Source organism: Amphiura filiformis, chromosome 5, assembly GCF_039555335.1.
Source record: "Amphiura filiformis chromosome 5, Afil_fr2py, whole genome shotgun sequence".
Classification (NCBI taxonomy): Eukaryota; Metazoa; Echinodermata; class Ophiuroidea; order Amphilepidida; family Amphiuridae; genus Amphiura; species Amphiura filiformis.
Window position 1 is genome coordinate 20211005 of NC_092632.1, and position 24011 is coordinate 20235015.

The 24011-nt window shown below is 35.7% G+C and overlaps 1 protein-coding gene across 1 annotated transcript in view; it reads left to right on the forward strand.

Moving 5' to 3' along the window:
• Positions 1–24011, forward strand: part of LOC140152778 (uncharacterized) — a 68955-nt gene that overhangs the window by 3621 nt on the left and 41323 nt on the right. The window contains exon 4 of the mRNA XM_072175270.1: positions 5395–5451. Coding sequence (XP_072031371.1) covers positions 5395–5451 — 57 coding nt within the window. The remainder of the gene's footprint in view (positions 1–5394; positions 5452–24011) is intronic.

Consider the following 24011-nt stretch of genomic DNA (forward strand, 5'->3'; position numbering starts at 1 on the left):
GAAGGGAGGTTTTAAAACCTTCTTTCCTCGTGCTACCACGACCATTGGCTAGGTCTCCTATGTTATTTGAACCTTTTCATGCAAATGGTGCCCAATTGTGAATAGTCACAATTATTTGTACTGTATAGCCAGCTGCTGTCTTGGATTTGGACTTCATTGAAGATGTGACCTTAGCAACCTTATGCCACTCACCAAAAAAACACACAGTCATGAACCCATTCAAACTTGATGTTCCCTTTAAAGAATTACCCATGAATGCTTTGTTTGAAGACCATGATGTGGCACCAGTATTAAAAAGATTGGAAGGGTTTTTATAGGCTTCAGTGAGCACTGATTTTCAAACTCGAACATTTTGGCATTTAAGAAATGGGTATGTGTACGGTAAGTACGGTACTATAATAAACCATAGAAGAAGGGGGGAATGTTGAACCACTACAAGTTAGATGTATGGATAATCCAAATAGGCTATATGTTTACATAGTACTTACAAGCAAGTTGTTGAAAAGATAGAAACTATCGAAACTATCATTGGATAGAAACTATTGAGTTTCAACACCGATATTCATGCCTAGATATAGGCCTATACTTGTGAAGAGGAAACCACCGAAACCTGTTATCAGTGAATTGCACCACTAGCCCTGTTTGCTCAAAATAGCCTTTGTCTGGCTGTGCAGGAATGCCAAAACTCCTGAAACGGAAAAACAAGTCCCTGCAAAAATAGGCTAGGCCTGCCATGTGTCAGTTGACCCGCTGGCACACAAGCATAGTGTAAGGGTGTCATTCACACATCAGCCTTCTCTATGAGGTCACTCCTGGAAGTCTTTGTGTTTGTTGGCTCAAGAAAGAGCTTCAGTCTCCTGACCCTGCTGTTTCAAGGATTATTTTGAGGTTTTTCCAAGACTTTTGCTAGATTAGTCAAGATGCAAATTCAAGAATAACAGCGAATAATATGGCATCAATTGGAGCTCATATATATGCACTGACTAGAGGGCATACTGAAAAGGGTTTATCAAATGTGCAATCTGCTGGCTGCTGCTGTATAATAATACTATAGCAGCAGTGCATGATGATTGGGTAAACTTAGCATGAACCAAAGATATTAGCATTGAATTGAATCAAAGTCAGTGCATTTATTGCTTACATATGTACATGCACATAATGAAGTCAACACTGCTACGTGGTCAACTGCAAATGTTACATTTCATTCACTTTCAGAGACAGAATTCAGATGTGTAAAATCCTGTTAAAAATCAGCAATATTTACATAAAGTTGGACCCTTTTTAATTTATGTAAACCTTACCCTATGTCATTTTATTATATCTAGCAATAATAACTGCCAGTGGTCCAGAGGTTGAACACAATTGCAGTCCCCATGATAAAATATCTGACAATTGTTTGGGTTCTGACATTGGGACAGGAAGTAATGCAAGATTTCTGAAAAATCCTATTCACAGATAACAACAGATTATTCTGATTAAATTACTAAAGGAAATGACCAGTTTAGTATGTACAGTATGCTATTTAAAAATGTGCCTTATCATCAATTGTATTCAAGCCATGTGTTTCTACACGTAGGCCCTTATATAAATAAATGATAAATATTATGACCACTTTTGTTAATATCAAACACTTCACAGAATTTGTTGCAATGAAACCAAGGATGATATTGAAAGTTTATTGTATTAAAATTTATGACTTACAGAAAATATTGAGTGAATAGAATAGGCCTACATTTTACAATTCATTTCAAACAGCACAAAAGAATAACACTAGTGCTCAAAATCCTAGTAACCTTTTTGTTAGTTGCTGTGTACAATTACAATGCAATAACAATTTTTGATGTATACATGGATAGATTCAGAGTTACATAACCAATCAGTAAAGCTTTGTCTTTAGATATTAGCAATAGCATGATATTTATAATGCACGTGTGTCAGCAACCTTTTGGAAATGGTTTCTAGTAATACATTGTAATAGTTGGCGCTGTGCCAGTACTGGACTGGTAATCCCCTACATGCTGGTTACATACAGGGATTCCGCTGCACGCATTCCTAATAATATACGAATTGGCTGCTGCTGCTCACATGAGCTCGTTCACTAATAACAGACGGTGGCTCAACTGTTGTATGCAATTCTGTCCTTCCAGAACAATTGGCTTTTTATACCATTGTCATTAGCAGCACCTCAATTGGAACTACTGACCTTGCATTGTTTCTAACAATTGCCAATGAGCAGATATTGCATATTAGTTAACCTAGTGCACTTTCTTCATATTTAACATTGATTTGTTTTTCTGGCCTTCGAGTTTCTACTGTGTGATGGCATAATTGGAAGCTAGATTATTTTCCTGATTTTATGAAAAGATTTTGATGTGTATCGATTAAAGTGAGATTAACCAAACACAAAGCATTAAATGATCTTGGGTGGGAAAAGACTAACTTACTATAGCACTTAATCTACTGTTTAAATCACTCAGGATTTCCGTACGAAAAATCAAAATAATGTCATAAAGTTAGAGAGTGACCCACATACCGCGCTGCTGGCAACTATTTCAATACATGTTAAATTTAGTGTAACAATCCAGTTTCAAAGTAAAGTATTTTGAAGAAGGCTGCATGATTTGGTACTTTGTTCTTTTGCTAGGTTTAACAAACATTTTACAATGTAGCCTATTTCTGAACTTTACATAATTATGTGTTGTTTCAATCCAAAGCAAACACGTCCAACCTTGTTCATAAACATGGCAATTTAAAAGGTAACCCATGAATTCATTCCGTAGCAGAACAGCTACATGTATGCAGTTTCATATTGATCTTGTAGATCAATATGGTTTCCAATAGACCCACACGAACAGCAGCCGGCCTCCTTTTCTATTTTTCCCTTTGAATCCCTATATTGAATAAACGCTGCAGTAACTAACTGGCAGTTTTTGCTATTGTGGCATGCCTTGTCTACTTCCATCTATTGTATAATAATAGCAAAGGTTGACACTGCAACATATAATTTAGCAAGAAACTAAGCAAAACTGAAAGCAAAACAAGTGAGAATTGTTGAACAAATAAGCCTGGAGGCTAAGGAACTGGTCTTTAATAAGTAATGAGACTTGCTTTTGGTACACACAGTATCCCTTGCAGATTAATTTGATCCTGCTAAATGCAGTGTCCAAATTTAAAGGGCTTTTGAAAACAAAGCTGAAGGGCAGCAACTGGCATTGCATACTCTGATAGCCTCATCCCTAGGGCACAGAGTTATTAACTGATCACTTGAACAAATGTGTTTTTTTTTAAAGTAGGTACTGTAAAAAATTACCATTTTTAAACATGCTTATTTTGTATTAGTTCTACTTTAATATTTGTGTATTGGACCCAACATGATATGCTATGAAATTTGTTCTACAGCTGCGTCATGTCACACCATAGACTGTCCTACTAACAGACTATGGTCACACCCTGTATAATCAAAATCAATGTTTAATATTGGTTATGTGCCAAGGCAATAATACTGGTGTAATAAGCATGTATCAGACCAGGCCTCTGTGAGGATGTTTACTGCAGTTTCAGAAGTGACAAGTTTCTAACAACCTTCAGGCCCTAAAATTATACAATGTATGAGGACAAAATATTTCACAGCAACACAGCCAAATAAAACCTGTGTGGAATGTATGAAAAGACATGTAGAGAGACCTATTAAACACAGCACAGAGGAAATCCTGTATTCTTCAAAGTGCTGCTCTGAAAATTTTTCATAAGAGTTCTTGTCAACATCTTTCCCTTTCTCTGAATACATAAAAGAATCCCATTTGTGAATACTTATTTTTGTAAGTCATGTAGGCAGCACAGATGTAGGCAGCCTTTCCATGCATACATGCAATACAAGTTATTAAAACAATTCTTCTGCATTAATTAACCTTGACGGTGAGGTGAGGAAGATCCGTGAACTTTGTCTTTTTAAAGACAAATTCTTGTTTGCACTCAGATAATACCTGCCTTCTTGGAAGCTAGTTAGGCCAAAAAAATTGTCCTCCACGGAACGACTTTAATCTGGAAAATCTGGAAAAAGTTTTTTTTTAAATTTTACTGCACAGATGAATAGGCCTACTGACCCTAAGAAAAAGTTGTTTTTTCAAGATATTTGACATCCTGAAAAGGTTTTTTTTAACAGTTTCATAAGATCCGTGAACTTTGTCTTTTTAAAGACAAATTCTTGTTTGCACTCAGATAATACCTGCCTTCTTGGAAGCTAGTTAGGCCAAAAAAATTGTCCTCCACGGAACGACTTTAATCTGGAAAATCTGGAAAAAGTTTTTTTTTAAATTTTACTGCACAGATGAATAGGCCTACTGACCCTAAGAAAAAGTTGTTTTTTTCAAGATATTTGACATCCTGAAAAGGTTTTTTTTAACAGTTTCTACATACTTCTAAAAAACATGAATGAAGTGGTATACAGTATTGAAATATCCCAATTCACAATAATTTGGGCTAAAAAAGGCATACAGCCATGTTTTAGCTATGGCTTAAAAAAAAAAAATAATGAAAAAAAATCCTGACCGACCAACCCAATTCTGAAAGTTGTGGAGGACAAGCAAACTATCTTTTTTTTGTTGATTTAAAACATACAACATGGAATATTTTTCTGGGTTTTTATATGCCTATTCTGTGCTGTATCTAGGTCTAGGAGGCCTATACGGTACAGAATATAGTTTACTGAGAAAAAATGCTTCAAATCAAATCCTACAGACATTGTACATAGGCCTACATGGTGTATGTATGGACTATGATGTATCTCTGCATGATCAGCCATGTCTTGTATGCATTGGTATACTATTTACAGGCCTACATGTTGTTTGTGTTAAATTCTGAACTTTACTTCAGATGTGTTTACTCTGCAGTACGGGATATAATAAATTGAAGAAGCTTTCCCAAATGCATGATGTCATTAGGAAGACTGAATATTACTAGCTCAAGGAAGGGGAACTACACTTGATTTCAAACATAGTAGTTAAAGGTCATCTAAAAGGGGACAAGAGTAAGACAGATAGGATAGTATTGACAAGCTTACACAGTACATTATATAATCATATATATGGTTAATAATATTTGGCAGTGGATAAAATATGGTTACTACTTGGTTACACACAATTTATTGTTCTTGGAACTTGCCACATGACATTATGATGAACATGTTGTTAACTAATTATTGGTATCATTTCTATAGAACCAAGTTTGGATCTTGGCCAAATTATGACATAATATACACCATTTATATTAAAATGTACTGTCATGTAAAATGTTATTACCTTGGATGTTTGAAAAATTTGTGTGCACATTTTATTTTTTATCCTTGAATATAATTCTATTGTAATAATGTTTTCTATACTTTTTTCCCCATTGCAGAAGTTAAGAAAGCATTCGCTGCATGGAGTTCGTGGGGCTAGGATGGTACGAATTAAGGTAAGAGTCTAGAGATGTGTACAAAAAATCAATATCGTTTTTAAAAAAACAAAGACATCATAGTAGATTTCTCAATGTTTAGAAAGCCAAGGTTGAGCCTCCATTTCTATTTTATTCATTATATTTTTGGTAGTCGTCCAAGTAAACAACATATCCAGTCACTTTTGAAGGTTTCGATCAGTGTATTGGGTAGCTAAAGCTCCCAGTTTTTGGCACAGCTCCCAGTTAACGCTTCTGTTCCTTTCTAGGGTCTATGGTTGTATTCAGGGTTGTATTGACATTATTCTGACTATCATATCAACACACAGTCCAGCCTCCCTTTTGCTGTGTGTTAGTGATTGCACTAAAGAACAGCAGACAAAATTACCTCATCTTCCAGTCCTAGTTCATTACATTTAAGTCAGAAGCATGAACTTTGACACTAGGTGTCATTGTACGGATTATAAAGGAAGATTCTACTCTAAAATATACTAACCTTTTTCTGTATTTTATATGTGAGGATACATTTAAAATCAAAAATTGATTGCGACACAATGACATATGAAGAAAATATTTTTTCTGACACAGTGATATTAAATTAGTTTGCCAATTTGTTATCTAATTTCCAAAATACCCATGGCAAATTATGATGTATTTAAAGACAGAACTCAGTTAATTATCTCCCAGCTCATTTTCCAACCTGACCTGTCTAAGTTTGAAGGCCTTCATACAAAACATATCCATCATGTCAAAATGATTTCAAATCAATTTGAATTCAGTTTGCTTTTAGCATTTTCATTTATTACCCACACTTAAAGTTAATGATCCGATTTGGTCCTTACTGACTAGATCTTCATGGTTGATATGTTCCAACTGTTGGTAGCTAGGTTGCAGGTAGAATGTTGAGTTGATTAATGGTTGCTTCTTAATCTTATCATGATAGGGTTCATCCAAAACGAGATATGTGTAATGCTCGGTTCCATTTTGTTAGATCTATATAATAGCTCCTGAGAAAATTACCAATAATATATTGTCAATATTCATTATTCACCAAAAAAAAACCCAGTTTGCAGAATACAGGCTACACATTTACGAAACAGCACATTTTCTCTGAAAAGTTGTAAGAGTAAGTGCAGGTTTGTAATCATTCTGTGAAAAAACACCTCATTTTGTGAGACAAATGATGTTGGCGCTTTATCTTTTCTAGTGACTTCAATCATGTCATCCTCGCAGGCTGTCTTGCTTTTTGCTTTGCTTTTGTTTATTTTGTTTTGAGAGAGAAACCAGAGTTTCTTATTCATCTTACCCTACTCTTTGATGTGATAGCTATCTGCAACTGATGAATTGCTAACAAGCCTTAAAGCAACCCAATTCAACATTGTTTACAACTTGGAAATCAAGCAACTGTGTCTCTTGTCAGGGCTATCCTTTATATTATTTTCTGTGCTGAAATCTTTTAATTTTCTACCATTGTGCCTTTGTGGATTCTATGGCTCTATTCATGCCCATGACAAGCTCCTAAAGCTTGACTGAACACAACTATTGCAAGGAGCATGTCAACCATGAGAGCACAATCAAACGTCTCTATTGTTGTTTGTATAAAAATATATTGTACTATGTACAATGTACTTATGTGTCATGAAAATAATTTTAGGGTAGAGTTTATTTTGGTTTTGGTTTTCCCATACAGGATGTGCATTTTGAGCACTGAAAAGTGCATGTTGTTTTTATAGCACCCTGTCAGAAAGTGCTGCTGTAATTACAATTTTTGTCCTTAGGATGCTCAAAATTTCTTACGACTATGTTATTCTTTGTGACACATTGAGAAAATGTGTAAACAACAATAATGACATTTACATGTTTGGGGGAAAACCTGAAATAACAAGTATGTGGCAAAACCATAGCAAAACGCTCATGGTTGAGTTGACATCACTCATGGTTGTACCACACTATGTAAATGTAGTGCATATTAAAAAACATCAAATGGAGTTAAGTGGATTGCGGTGCCCTAAAGCACAGTATAATGATGGAATTGGGAAGCCCACTATATCCCTGTTATGTGCCCCGAAATTGAACTCATCACACAGTGAAGAGATCTCTCTTCCTCATCAAGGCTGTACTCAATAATCACTTGTGATCATCTTGGGCTGGTCAAGTCAAGGGGGATATATTGTGCCGCTGGTGGTGGAGGGCAAGCTAAATAATTTCATTTGGGGACATTAGAACATGGCATTTTAACCTGTGGAAAGTGCATCGTGATAAAAACAAGAAAGCTTTTATCCCACTATCTCTCTCCCCACAGCATAGATCTTATAAACCCTGCTCATCTCAATCCCATCAATAAGCTTAAAAATCGTTCGAGTCATTTTTAACTTGCATGATGTACCCAAGGTCATGTTGTACTTTTCCCCTCTTACCCATATCCATATTATACCATGACACATCTCAGGTAATCCAGTAGAGTTTTAACAGCGAGCATCATTAGGCTTTTTAAACAGATTAGGATTTGTGTGTAATGTAATTGGCAACATGCGCACGCTCAAGCTGGCATGGGCATGTTTTGCTCAAGTTGAAGGAAAGGGTGTTTTTACCTCGCTTCGAAACACTATTTAATGCAAGAACTGAGCTGCGAGAATTGATTGCAGTTAAAATTATGTTAAATTGGAAACTGACGCAAGCAAGCTTGTATTCAATTGCTGTATCTTGTCCAAAAGATAGGTATGATAGTTGCATCTGTATACTCCTCACACAAACTCTTATCACCAAATGATAAAATGTGTGTGACGGATATACTCAAGTGAAGTCAAGTGTGGCCTGGTCCAAGTCTTAGGCTTTTTATAGTCAAAACCTTGGCATTATTAGCTGGTCAAGTTGAATACTATTCAGAAGTTACAATATATATATGGTATAACTGAATGCATTATATTTATTGATTGTAGCCAATGAAATTATTTTTTCATCTACCGAGTACCCAGTACGGTTTGATTTGGTTAGACTTGGAAGCAATATATCAATTGGACTAGATTGCCAATATTCAGAAATAAAAGACCAATTTAATTGCTGAAATTGAGCATGAATAAAATGTGTGATTGAATGTTTTCAACACAAGCTATGTAATTTTCATTTCAGGGACAATTTGCTGACTCTGGCACTTTTTTTCACTCGCCCACCGCTTTTTGATTTCTCTCTCTCTCTCTCTCTCTCTCATCTATTCATGCTATTCTTGAACAAAGCACTGGCTAAAACACACTTGCGTTGAGTAACAAAACAAGTCGGAACTACAGCGGCAATTTCCTTCAACTTGAGCAAATGATTGTGTGGGGACTTGGCCCATTATTATGTAGCTTGTGTCACAATGCCCTCAAATCGATGCGGATGCTGTCAAGGCAGATATCAAAGCAACTAGCCTGAATTGACAGAAGCGTAGCTCCAATTTACAGAGCATTGACTCTGTGAGATGAATTGGGCTATCTTAGTGCAAGTCAAAATGCGAGAGCAGTATTGAATTTTCTTTTCTTTCCCCTCTTTATGCCTTTGGTTAGGTCAGGTGTTGGATAACCTCGCTTCATTTCAGTCCTTCCTTCAAGTACATCGCCACTTGCCATTTTTCCTTTCCTTTTTCCCTGCTTGGTCCTCTTGTGCTATACACATGTGCACCTATCTGCAAGTCTTAATGTCGAGCATAATAAATACTTGTAACTATTCATCAAACTAGGGAGTGTAAACCAAACTTTCCTTTTAAAACTTAACCAGAAAAGAACCTATAGACTTCACAAACAAGAAATTGGGACTGAGTTCAAGAAAATCATGACTTATAATAACAAGAATATTTTGTACTCAACAAAAAACCTGGGCAGGGGCCACCTCTTTTGGCTCTCTGCCTGGTTTAGTCTGAGATTTATATGATTGTCCACAGGGTGAAAACTCACAGGTTTTGCATTATAAGAACCTGGGAAAGGAAGTGGTAAACTTGGGCATATTGTGGGGTTATCTTTCCTGTCAGTGTGTCTTAGATGACCTGTCAGATCTGAAAGCTGTCATCCTTGATCAGATATTATTTCAAAAACCCATCAAGCTATCTCTTGAAGCAAATTTTGTCCTCTTCATGCTTCAAATACGCCACGCTCCATTTATACCCACTTGTGTATAGCCTCATACACAGGTAATGGCTGATTTCAATTTGAGCTGTTAGAATGAATCAGATTAAAGCATTTTCTTATTAGAAATAATAAGATTTGAGTCGACCAAATACTTAACTGTCCGCTCGACTCGAAGCTACAAACTATACACAAGTGGTCACTATCCTATAGATACCGCATAATGCACACTTTCTACGCGCTGGGTACAGACACTGAGGCGCTGCTTTCAAAGCTAATGGCAGTCCAGAATAGCATAAACATATCAGTCGTTAATATTTGAGCGGTCGATTGAATCACAACTTGAACTGATGCAAACTTAAACTAAACATTTTTCTGTTGAAAAATTAACCTACCACTTGAGTAATGACCGCATTATGTTTGAGTGCATGAAAACGGTACGACTCCGTAAACTGCTAATTTGTTTGAAGTTGTGCTGCAAGGCATAATTGCATTAAAGATATAAATGTGTGTAATATGATTGCCCTTTGAATAAAACGGATGAAACTGTGCCCCATGTTGATAAATATAAACAGCAGAGGGATGATGAATAGCTTTTCTGGAGTGCATTTTCAGCTTTTATGTTGCGTCGCTCATATTCACACACACACTTCCCTGCATCAAAATTAGATTGCTATGAAAACGCATTTGATAGGACCCTGGCATCAGGATGAAAATGTTTTGTCAGGCGTAAAATTCTAATGTTGGCTGAAATATTAAAACTGGAAAATGTTTAGACTCTCAAAGGCAAATACTCCAAAGGTTTCTGCATGAATTACTCGGGTGTTGTATGTTTGAAGTGTTTGTTCTCATGGTGCTGGCACATGTATATTAAATTTGAGTGTCAGGCATTATAGTTTGTTCCAGAAAAAAACTTGTTGTTAGTTCAGGATGATATGATATAACATGGAGACTACCAAAGTTATATTTTGTGTTGCCATATATATCACTTCTAGTCATGTGGTTCTTGATATAATTAAAATTCAAGCAATATCAGTGCACACCCGCCACACATCCACTGAGACACCTCCATATTCAGACCCAGGCACGCACACACCCCAACATACAGTGTATCTCAAGTCAGAATTATCATAATTTTAAACTGGAAGCTTTAGAAGGTAATTGTATTCAGACATTTGATGGAATTTAGTAGTACAGGTGTATTGAAAATTAAGCACTCAGATAGTTGTAACTCAAAACATTCTGTAGGGGGCGCTTATCAGGGGAGGGTGCTAATTGGGTTGAATTATTTGGTAGATTTCAAACTTCTTTGATGAAGGTCTTGCTAGATATGACAACTTCCAACAAGTAAGTCATAAATGTGTTGCCTGTGATCTGAGTCACCCATCAGAGCACACATACACTTCTTTTTGACCCTCATCTTTTTCTTGATGCACACACCCTGAGGAGACCTGGGCTCCCCTTGCAAACTCGCCATATATTGATTTCATATCTGACATGCATATTCAAAAGCTCGCTGCCAAACTTAAATGTCATTCAGTTTGTGCTGAAAGACTTAGACCCTTTTTAGTTTGGTGCTTGTTATATCCCTGAACTGTCATGAATTCCTCTTTCATTCTTCCATCACATCACATTTTTGTGTCTCATACTTGTTCCAGTTTTCTTCAGGGAACTATTTGCATATATAGTTAATTGATTTTGATCATTTAGTTGAATCCCTTGCAGAGCAGCTATGCTGCCGTGGCATTGTTAAGTGGGATTTAATATTCCAATTTATCAATATCTAGTTGAGACCGGGTAGTTTGCACATTCAAAAGAAATTATTGAATAGTTGCTCGTTTAATATTGAAATTTGCATGGCTCGAAATTGTGTTCAGAACACAGGAGAGGTTTTGGTTATGCTGTTTCATCTAGGCTTTTGTTATCCTTGTTAAAATTAATTACATACATCACAAAAACAGTAAATGTGAAATTGCTATCAAGAATCTAATAATAATACGCCAAAATAAATGAAATGACACTCCAGTGCTATGGAATGACAGATAGATAGAACACGCATCTTCCAAAGTCCAAAGATAGATGACATAAATAGTAATCTCAAATACAAATGCCAGGTGGGCATGGTTAAGGACTATAATTCTGACAGAAGATAGCAGCAATTATATAAGGAAATTCCATATCATCGAAGGCCTTATCAGCAGTGAACATCCATTTTTGTTAATCCATCAAGTAAACCATCTATGAATTATTTGATAATTTTGTCTTTAATATTTTAGGAGGGAAGGGCGAAGAAGAGGTGGATGCCATCATATTTGCATCCAGGAGCAGTCTAGAAAAGTGCTGTACATGTAGTACCTGGACCGGACAGGAGCCTAGGAGATGGGGAGGGTGGCTAAAAATGTGGGCTCTTTTATTGATTGGAATCACATGGTACTTTAAATATTGACCGACTACTAGCTTCTGAATTATATTTATTTATACAAGTGGTTTTCATCGTATTTTGTTTTTATTTTCCATATGTTTTCAAGTAGCTCATTCTACCAATAATTCAATTTGAACTGTTCTTTAGCTTGAAAAGTAGAGCGGTTAGAAATGAATGAATTTATTAAATGGTCTTTCTGTATTGTTGATCCAAGGTTGGAATAAGGGTTCTTGTGCTAATGCTGTTGCCATGTTCATAGCACTATAGCCTCATTTACTTTACCTGAGAGGTACTCAAGGGATATGGGGACAAATAATTTGTCTTTATTTGGGCTGTACATATAGTATCTCAAACATTCTCCTTTGTCAAGTCACAGTTCCTTAACCCCAATATGCTTGTACATTCATAGAATGACCTGTGAATATGTTGGGTATTAAATCTCATACCCAACAATGTGAGGTCAACTTGTATTATATGATTGTTGAATGGAGGTCATTGAACTATGGCATTAGAAATCCAACCAGTTTGGGTTATAGGGATAACCTATGTAAACTGAGCTGAGAAAGTAATTGTTCCATCTTTATTTGCTGTTAAATCTTGGTGACTAGATGGCACACACACCTCTTATTCCCTCCTTTATTCTCTACCCTCCCTTATGACCAAACTGTTATTGTCAAATTTGCGTCACAGCATGTTCTGAGGCTATTTGATCCAAAGGTCTATTTCTACAATGGTTACTTGGCTACACTTAATAGCAGTGGACCTGCCTAGTAAACTAGATTTGTAAATATTTGGCCTTAATCTGATGAGGAAAGTTGCTCTGATGAAATAAGGAGCAACACTATTTTGAATTGCAGCTGCTTTGCCATTGTCCTGGTATAATGTGGCAGCTGGGTTGAACAAATTTTGACCAAAGGCCCTTATAATACTGTGCCTATTCCATTTCTACCATTCTGATAGTATGTGATTGGTATGACTAATTCTGTGCAAAAATGACCATCATGTTCCAACTCTGGTGCCCATGCTAAACAGTAAACATTCAAGCCATTAATTGGCAGCAATTATAAAACGACTCTTGATAATTATAGAATATTAATTACATAATAATTAAGTGTCAAAAATTACAGTTTTGCCTGGGATAAGTCATAACTTAATTTCAACATGTCAGCGATGATCTTTTAATATCCCTTTAATCAAAGGGGATATTCCTGTAGATAAAAATTGGCACAGATCCAAGTCAAAGTACATAGGTCTAGTTGGCATGGCTTTTATTCCCTTTGGGTGATAAAACTCTATTTCTCGTTTAGAAAGCCAAGAAACCATGATACATTTGCAGATTTTTTTTTTTTTTTTTTAAAATTAATGTCCTGTTTTCATAAAACTTGGTAATATTCCTATTTAATTGAGTCCACAAGTTGGCTCAAATCCACAATACATCAGACAGACGTGTTGACCTCTACGATAAAATTACGATGACTAGTAGTGGTATAGGTTTCCTTTTAGATTCATAGGAATCCAGCCTGGTGTTTCTTTGGCAGTGGTACACAGTTCAAAGATTCCATTGTCTGTTGTTTAGCTTAGGAACTGTATAGAACTTTTATTAATAAGCCCAAGTAGAGGCTATTTTTGTTATAGTCTGTAAGTTGTATAGTGTGGATTTGTAAACAAGACCAAGCTTCTTGTTTACACTGAAGCTAGTGTGTGTGAAATCTTGGTGATTTGATGTTAGGTTTTGATTTCGTTGCTCTGGCTGCTCGTTGTCTGTGTGGAACACTCCACTTGTATGCTTTGAATTGATTTAAATCACCTTGGATGTCTTATATTTGTATATCTTTGTTTTTATGATGATTTTTATGGCAAACCGTTACACTTTTGCCAGTCATCTGATATTAACGCTTTAATTTGCATCACTTCACAGGCCAATATATCAAAGTGTTTCTTATGATTATTGACTTTCAATAACAAAAGCTGTGCCACGGTAATAATGAGTATTTCAAAAATAACAAATTATGTCAAGTCTGCGTGGTATGAAAACACAAACGAGTGTTGTGCAATTTTGAATTTGAGCATAATAATATATGCTTGATAAAAATGGTTATAAATTTTCACTTTTATAGTATAGGCCTACCTTTGAATTATTAAAACTGTATCTAAAACAGCAAGAAAATTTTTTCTAGAATACGGAGTAGGTCTGTGTAGGAGGAATAAGAAAGTTAGTTGCTAAAACCATGTCCTTAAACCGCCAATTCTAACACTTGATGTCACCATACCTGTGAAAAACATCACACCTTGCACCCTCTCATTCTCCCACCTGATGACTCTCTCTCTCTTTCCTCCCACCTGGATAGCAAAATTTAAATTTTAACTAATTATAATGGTCCCCGAACATAAATTTGAGTTCAGCGTGATTGCATATCAAACAGTGACTGCACAATGACATCCGGATTTCATGTTCTGTGGCCGACACATGTTCTGTAATTGAATTGTAACCAACATTGCCCATCCCTAGCTAACAATGTTAAGTGTTTCTAGATTGTTACAGTTACAATGTGTTGGTGGTAAACCAATCCCCTTTAATACTTCCATGGTTGTAAATGGTAACTCAAAAGTAATTTCTTTGAAGGTCAAATGTGATGGCAAATGGAAGAATTCCATCGACAGAAAATTTGATAGTCCTCTTGATACCGATCAAGGAACAGCAAAGGAAATTATGAAAGCGCTTCTATCTTATCTGTTTTGTATTTAAACAAAAAAGCGAGAAAAAATGTTCTCATCTACTTTGCACAATTTGTAGATCCCATTGGGGAAAAAGCTTGAGGTTGGTAAGGAGTGTAGTGTTTGAGCAATACTGTAGAGGGGCTCTGTGGCAAGTCTGGACTTGTTATGCATGCGCAGCAGATAGGCTCATCAATTTGCGGTTGCTGCCTGTGTGTATATATATAAGCGTGGCATTTACTGAAGCCGAGACATTACACTGTACACACGTAAGTGGCCTTGTGTCCCAGTTGTGTACTCATGTGTTCAGCATCGCTTGGAGAGGACTCGTTGTCTCCAGTGCGCCTACACAGTCCCCGCTTTCCTGCTGATAGAACGCCTCTCTCTGTACATGGGGCAAGTGTGGAACTATACAAACCAAGCTTGATAGATTGAAAATTGTATGACCATAGGCCTATACACACAAAACTTGACTGCCCAAGCAGCCCTACTAATATGAATAACAATATGCTACATGCAATGAAAGAATGGTAACAAAATTACTACAAGCTGTTTCTAGTGATAACTTGTAAAAATAGACAGGAAACTTGAGGGTGATCTTCATGTATCTTTTCCCCAAATGTTGTTAGTAACAACCTGTTTCGATTCCCTGAGTATACCCCACATTGTCTGTCCTGCAGCTATTTTGGTTGCTATGTTTCTGAAATAACCTCAATTGATCAGGCATATTTTCCTCAACTAATCGTGATGATGAAAAATCATGCTGCATTTAGTGTTACAATTATCAATGAACTTTCAATGTTTCATTGCAAGATGCATAAGCACAATTCAGTATGTATTCCACATGATCTACTGTCTATCGACATACACCCTAAATTAGAATGCACAATAGATGCTTTGTGCGTACTATATTACATTTATTGATAGCATTTTTTTTCAGATATTTTTTAAATATTCCCAGTGGATTCATTGAAATAGAGAAATTACATATCTAGCAATTTTGGTGATGAAATTGTCCCCAATGGCCTCTATTATGATTGGGCGACAGATTGTCTCTGATAGAATCATGGATGTATATCTGTGCATCTAGCCCTTATAATGTATATCAGACCCATGTTAACGTTAGCTAGATGTCTGCAGGGCAACATGCAGTATCTATTTGAATCCATACAGAGTATTAAATCTTTGCACGCTTGATTGTGTTTCGGTACTGTTCAGAATAACATATGGATTCGTGGGGGAGGGGGAAACAAGAGAAGCGCTTGGTTGGATCATCATAAATCTGCATGTCAAAATTGTTAGTGTGTAAAGGTGGTTGTAAGTTTTCATTTCCATTCTCATTTACTATTCTTATATCCCACGTTAGCATGCGATCAATCAAATTAATACTAAGTGATAAGGATCTCTTTATCTCTAACTCGCCTCTTTCTCTCCTCAATCTCTCTCACTCTCTCTCGCTTTCATTCTTCTCATCAAACTAATGTATTGCATGCTTATTGAAATGCAATTTGAAACCGACAAATAAATGTGAAGTTTAGAACAATCCTATATCTTGTGCATGTCAACATGTAAACTTGACAATTAATGCTGCCTCCCTTTGGAGAGTTTCAGGCTTTGATTCGCCATCTGTTTTTATACACACAAATCCAAGCTGTGCATTGAATTGCAAACGTAGTTCTTGCTGATTGCATGTGTGCAAAATTATATAACTTGCCTGCATATGCCTAACATGTTTGAACTACTAAATAATTGTAATCTCCTGTAGACCTGGAATTCATTTGTTAGAAGAAACAAAAAAGAGTAGGCAATGCCAAATTGATGACGTAATACTGCTAATAGCATATGTTGCTGGCTGCTTGGATTCCCATCTTCTTTTCAATGGTTTTATTTTATAGCATTAATGCAACTGAGCATTTTTTTAGAAAAAGTGTAGTGAAAAAAGCAGGATTTATTTATGGATTGATTGTGACACTTGGTGCTAACGAATGGCAACTAATTATGAGCCAAGCCCATTATTAGCTTGGGAAAAGTCCAATCTCATTTGGGGCTTGTTTGCACAACCCATATTATGTTATCATTGTACTACCATTGACCTGTTAATAACTCGGACATTTTGTGTTGTTTTGTGCCCAGCAATGCTTTGTAGTCAATCATTGTTGAAATCAAATTAAGTGATAAATTTGTCTGAATGTATTGTAAACCGCAAGTTAATAACAATGCAAATATATTTTGTTTCAATATCAAATGTGTGATAACTTGGTTGCATTTGTAATGTATTTAAAATAATAATATTCTAGACACAGCTGTATTTTACTGTCATAGCTATTATTTTCAATCTAAAATGAAGTAGAGATTTTCAATAATACTTGGTTGGAAGAATATCATGCTAAATAAGACCAAAATTTAGTTTTACAAAGAGATAGATGGTTAGCCAGATATTTTTTGCAACTCAGCTCCAAGCTACATATGTTAGTTGGACCCTGGAAAGTCATTTTATGGATGATAAATGCCATTGGTTAGGCATGGTAACTAGAATATAAATATCAAAATTATACTCACCGAAAGGGACATGGTTTATTGTTACATGGTATAATTGCTCATTAAAATTTATTCCCAATCCCAAGTATTTAATCACTTATTAACATCTGCTGTAATTATAAATTAGCTAATTAAATAGTATTGATATGAATCAATTATAACAGAAACTGGGAAGGCAAGCAATGATAGAGAATATCACTGATAGATACTCCATAATATTATAATATGGAGCTGGGAATCAAAGCCCAAAGAAAGAGATCTGTATTAAATGTTGACAAGATGACAGTGTAGACATTATATTAAGGTCAAAAAATAATAAGTAAAACATTGGTCATAAAAGTGTACTTTTTCAGAACAAATCTGTATACTTTGGTGGGGATGTACTGAATACTGGAAAATAATGTCCATTTTGGGCCTCAAGGACTATCATACTGCTGTGGTGACTCTGTTGAAGCATGGGCAAGTTGTTTGAAAAGGAGAGTGACCTATCCATCAAGGATTTCAGCCTGGGTCCCATTTTTTTGTTTGTTATACATTCTTGTTTGGTGTCCATCAAGTTATAATTGGTGTGGACATTTGTATTGCTATGAAATGGCACAAGCAAATGTGATTGTAAATAGTCAAACCAAGATGGTAGCCATCTTGTGTAGCAGAAGAATCAGTGGTACCCAATGTTGTGTGACAGAAAAATACAAAATTTATAAGTTTTAAATTATTTAGTAGTTAACCCAGTGCTGTATTGCCACTCTTATGGAATGTCTGCTGATTGTGTCAAAGGAGCTGCAGCCGTGTCATTCAAAGCTGGAAGTTGGTTTCACCATATTTCATCAAATGTTCATGTTGTTTGCTGTAAGTGCATACAGGTACAGGCAAGTGTCAAAATGATAGAGTTTAAAGCCTATGATGATTGGCATTACATGCATTTTATGATAGTCTGTTACCATCTTCTGTTAGGTCTACTAATCTGATGGACAAATAGGCTGCCAATTTTCTTTTGGTTGTTCAGGATCAAAAAGTTAAAACCTACAGCCTTTTAATACTAAAACTACAGTCCTGTTATGCAAGCAGTCTATGATGTAAGTCACATTGTTGACAGAATGCCATACATTAATATATGAAGGTTGTATGCACAAAATGAGATGGAAATTGTGATTTGAGATGGAAATTTAAAACAAAAAATGAACAGTTTCTTTTGTTATAAAGTATTTAAAATTTGTTTTCTCTTACATGCTTGCAAGCCATAAAGGCACAAGATACTTTTGGCATTTAAATATATATAGCATGCCGTAATATTATTTGTTGTCACTCAGAGGGGAGACAAGCTGTACTGTTCTGATCCCATCACAGAGGTAGCACCTGATCAATATGCCAGCCGCTTCATCAGCCACACAATATCTTAACACTTCCCTATATCTTTTGCCCCCAGGCCATATTTATATTTTGCTTGATCAATTTTATCAACCCATCTTTTATTAGAGATTTTTTACACACTCTGTGTCAGTGATGCTTGGGGGATCAATAAAAAAAAAAAATGGGCTGATATTTTTCTGTGTTAAGCATAGACTTCATTGGTGATATAGATGCTAGGTTGTAAGGATTAATTTTAGAGAACACTATTGTTGTGTTCTGTCAAAGAGGAGTAGATAGTATTTTATATTACTGGTAAAGATTCTGTTGCGGTATAAGACTACTACAGAATGCCATTGACTCAGAAAGACTCTCCTCTCCCCTCAAGGCAAATGAAATGGAATTGGCCCGGGAATTGAGATACTAATGGTAATGGGAGGGATAGTAATTTCTTATCAGTATTATTTTACTTTTAATTTAGGAGCATATTCTGATATTCATAACATCAAATTGTCTTAAAATATTGAATTTAGAGAGGCATTTAAATGAATGCATTGGTGTCACCTTTCAGTTTAAAAGAGCTCAGTCAATAATTGATTTAAATTCTATTGGAAAAAAGTGTTACATAATCAAATTTGTAACATATGTTTAAATAGGCCTGTTAGTGTAGGAGTGGCCCAAGTGTGAAAAATGACAACCTTATGCATGGTCCATAGAAGAAAGCAGCTGCAGCAATTTCTTTTTATGATATTAAAATATAGATTGGCTGAAAAATATGTTGGATAAAGTTATTGAAGATTTCTCACCTTCATCAACTGTGATGTCCTTTCAGGAGGACTTTACAAAAAAAAACACCATTGGTTGACAGAATCATTAGATTTTATCTATCATAAAATACAATCTAAGCGTCAGAGAGGTTAACGCTGGGATCGAAGATTTTTGTAACTGCCCAGTGGATGCGAGATCACCAGTGGCAGCTGTAAATTACAGCATTTTGAAACCTCTGAAAAATGTACTATAAATCTAAAATGAATTATTATCATCATCATGTGTACTGGAGCATTGAAATGCATAATCACACTCAGTCTAGCACCCCACTCACTCACCCCCCAATCAATTCTTGAGGGTTGTTACTAGCTCAAGTGTTCACCATTTTTCATTGACCGTGGTTGACCTCTATAGTTCAGGGTGAGAGATTTGGACAGCAATTGACAATGACAAATGAGGGCTTAATGAAGCCTTAGTGTTCAGGTGAATTCATACCTGCACCAAGCTTGAAGGAAAACATGTATCAAACTGAATAAGACCATAAGGCCAGCTTATTATGATTAATTAGCTTTTTAAACTAATTGTTGCAATTTCTGCACCCAAAACAGCTCTTTTGATTTCAGATTGATCTATAGTTGTGTCAACTTTATTGGAGACCTTGTATTATTTATCTTGTTAAAATGATTTCAATCACTTTCTTTTATTTGTGTTGCATCAATGTTCATGCTTTGAGGCATTTCCAAACCAGCTTCCAAGTTGCATTTTCTTTGGGGAATACATGTAATTAAAATAAGAATGCTGAATTACCTTAGTCATAAAACTCATCATTTCAAAAAAGTCAAATTAATATTTGAAAACAGTAAAGTGTGAAAAATTTTGATCACATAAAATGCTATCATTTCAGATAGAGTATTGTAATGTTGTATTGTGTTTTCACTCCAAGAGTTCTATTGAAATACAATGGTAGGCTAATATGCAGGGACCTCTGGACCTGACCATCTGTCATTTTGCTAAGTTGAGTTATTTCAACAAACATTAACAGCAATCTAGATATTGCACAAATCAATATGTGTACAATTTATGTAAGGGAACACAATATTGACTGTTTTGGTGGTGGTGATGTGTTGCTAATGATAGTTGATAGTGATCATGGTGATAGATAATATTAATACATTAACTCACTTGGGGTTAGAAGGTCAAGAACATCTAATATTTTTAAGCCTATTTTTATATCCTAGTGTTGTAGCTAACCCTCATAATAATAGTCATGAATATTGATTTTCCCAATAAAAAATAATTAAAATAAAAAATGTCATTTCTGGTTCCCAGGGTAGTAATACTATAGTATGACAGAAGGTAGATTGCAAATAATGACAGGCAGGGAATGGTAAGGACGATTGATATAAGTAGATAAGTGAATGAACTGGAAATTAGCATGCACTTAAATTTGATATGTGCTTCAGTGATTTTCTAAGTGTGTGTTTTTTACTCATTAAGTTTTTGGAAACTAATTTGATGTTAATTATGTGAGGGGGGTAGTGCAGTGGATTTTACAATATCTAGGATAATGTACTGGATCATGGAAAAGCACTGTTCAATGAAAGACACATAGGGCTTATATGCTATGCTCTTCATTTTCATACATCTTACTACTCAATTACAATCACTGACATATTTGAGATAATTCATGTCCACAAAGCTGGTTTAACTCCCATCAAAGTAAGATCTACAAGCAAATGCATATGATCCGTTATCCAAATATTTGTTCATGGGGTGACCATTTCTTACTCAAAGCCAAGTCCATTACTGGCGCTTTTGATGATGACCGGCTGGATACAAAAACTCTTTCTTCAGTAAATGCTTTTTAGTTGTTTGCCTTACGAATTCATTTATGTGGGATCTACTTTGTTGCTTAGCATTGCAATCCATGAATCATTGATGAATAGAGGGATAAATATGAAAACAAATAATAATTTTGTAGCTTGTTAATGATTTATTTGTGAAAGCATAAGCAACACAAAATTGAAATTTTAAATATTGATATAATTCATATAAAGATGAAAGTTGGCTGTTTCTTCACAACAGATCATGGTACTTTTGTGATTTTATACACTAACTGTGGTAAACATGAAATTGTTTGTATTATTACAAATGTTTTCTATCAAATGTGAAGACGCATTGAGATAAGAAACGCTTGTGGTGGTACCTCGCACTGGGATTATCCCCACCTACCACCCAGACGAAATTCATTCCTAAAACAACCTTGGTAACTTTTGCCTGAAACTCTCTTTTTAATAGGCATCATTATAATATTCATTATATTCCATATAATTGGTAAGAAGAGCCTTCTGAAATTCCATGCCTGTGTCGAACACACCCAGTGTATGGTTGCAGCTAATGCAATTATTTTTGTTTCACGCCTGAATGAAAACTCCCTGGCCATGTCATCCATATTCAAGTAATTTTGTCCCTTTTCACAGGGCATAGTAACCTTCCCCGTAATCTTTGCCCCATCATAAGAAGGTCATATAAGAAAGATGTGACACTTAATCCCTTTGAAAGAGGACTACTACAATTGAAATTGAAGCCTCCTGGGTAAGGAAGACAGAAAAAAGTCTTCTTATTTTTTTAGAAACACATTGAAGCTTTGTGATTTACAGAGAAGATGGGACCAACTAAATAAAGCTTAGGTAATAAACCAAGAAAGGGTATGTAATAGTATCATGCTGGGTTGTTATCATAGGATCCTGTCTAAACCTACCCTACAGGTCATGTTCTAAAACACCACTCTGTTTTTATGAAGAAGATAGAATCAATCATCCAAAAGTGGTAGATGAACTTAATTAAATAATATCCATTGGAAACTTATTAGGTAATAATCCAAGGTAAAACAAGATAATACTCCCATGAAACAGAAATAATACTAAATCCTCATCTATTCTTACAAGGAAGTCGTGGTTCCTCAAAGTTTGTGATGCAGATTACAGTGTTTTTATTGTGTGTGGGGTGCCTGGGTATGTATATTCTTTCATGGTATCCATATGGTGACTAGAGAGCAGTTAAATTTCACTTTTCAATTGATCAATTGATTCACATGGACTGTCACAGAACCGCAGATATCAGGGTGAAAAACTGAAACACGTACTGGACTCCAAGTTTGCCTGAGGTGCATAGATGTTGAATTTCTAAAACACCAAGAGAATTGGCAGGCATCAGCTGGACAGCATCGGACATCTAATGCTAACTCAGAGGGTATCAGTTGCACTTAACTAGCACGTAAGCTTCCTTTCAATATATTGGCATGTGTTGGCTGTTGTGTGGTGACCATAATGGTTGATGTCATTCCACTGTTAGTGTTCTCCCCGGCTATGGTCAACGATAAACCATTTGTAGATTGTAAGATCAGGATCCTGTATTTATTTCATCACCCTGAAGAGTCGATGAGACATTTCTTGATTGATGATACCTGCATTAATGAGAACAGGAAAAAAATAAGTCCAGTCGAAGGGATGGAGTAAGTTAGGAAGGGATTAGGATGTATTTCATTGCATACTTAAACTGGCATTAAAAATGATTAGGACAGGTTTGCAAGTACTGGAGTGAAGAATGCATTGAAGGTTGGATGAAAGAGTGAATGACCTTTCAATGAATAGCTTTATGTTGTGTTGGAATCCAGTCTTGTTCAGCCAACAACAGTTGCATGTATTAAACGAGGTCAGCTGCCTCATTCTTATTAGGGCTATGTATTAGCAACAATTATGCTATCAAGTCATGGTCTGTAATTAGCAACTACTCCACATATATTAGTGTACTGAATATACATGGGAGTGTATACCACAAATATACATGAGTGCTAAATATAGAGAGGTCAAAATCTTTGGCATGTTGTTCTTGTTTGGATTTAATCAGCTCCTCTTTGAATAATTTCTAGAATATTGATGGGAACAAATTGAATGATATTTATTCCATATGATGACATAGGTTTAATGCACATTATTAAGCACAGATGTTACCCAATGCTCTGTAATGCAAGTGCTTCACTTATTATGTAAAAGCTATTAGAAGAGTAAGTGGATTGTTGTTGGTTGATGTGAGTCAGTTGCCTGAATCGTGGTCTCACAAAGATTTCAAATTAACCCCATCTTTTATGACACAGTTCTTTAACTCTGCATGTTTGTACATTCACATATTGGACTTTTGATTGTGGTTGGAGTACAAAACTTCACACACCACAGCTTCGGGTCGAATTCTGAGCTATGATTGTTGAATGGAGGTTTAATGTAACTGTGCCACAGGGAAGGAGAGTATTTTGGCTAGGATGCCGCCAAGGGAGTGCAGGGAAGGCTTACTTAATCTAAGGTTGCCATCCATAGTCATTGTAGATTGTAGTGCTGGCTTTTGAACAGAAAAGAAGGGGAAAGTTAAAACAGAACACAGCAAAGGTTAAATCCTTGCTCAATCATCAATCAGAAGTGGAACATCATGATACATAAAGGCTTTCATATATGTCATACATTCGAATTTACATGTTTCTTTGAAAAGGACAAGAAAACATGCATACGGGATGTTATACTGAAGTCCTTGCTTTTATGGAGGAGGGGTGGGAGGAAATGCTTATTGTTTTGCTTTGTTTCTTTATGCATACAATGCCGTACTACACTCTTTACCGCATATGATGGCATGCATTCTACACT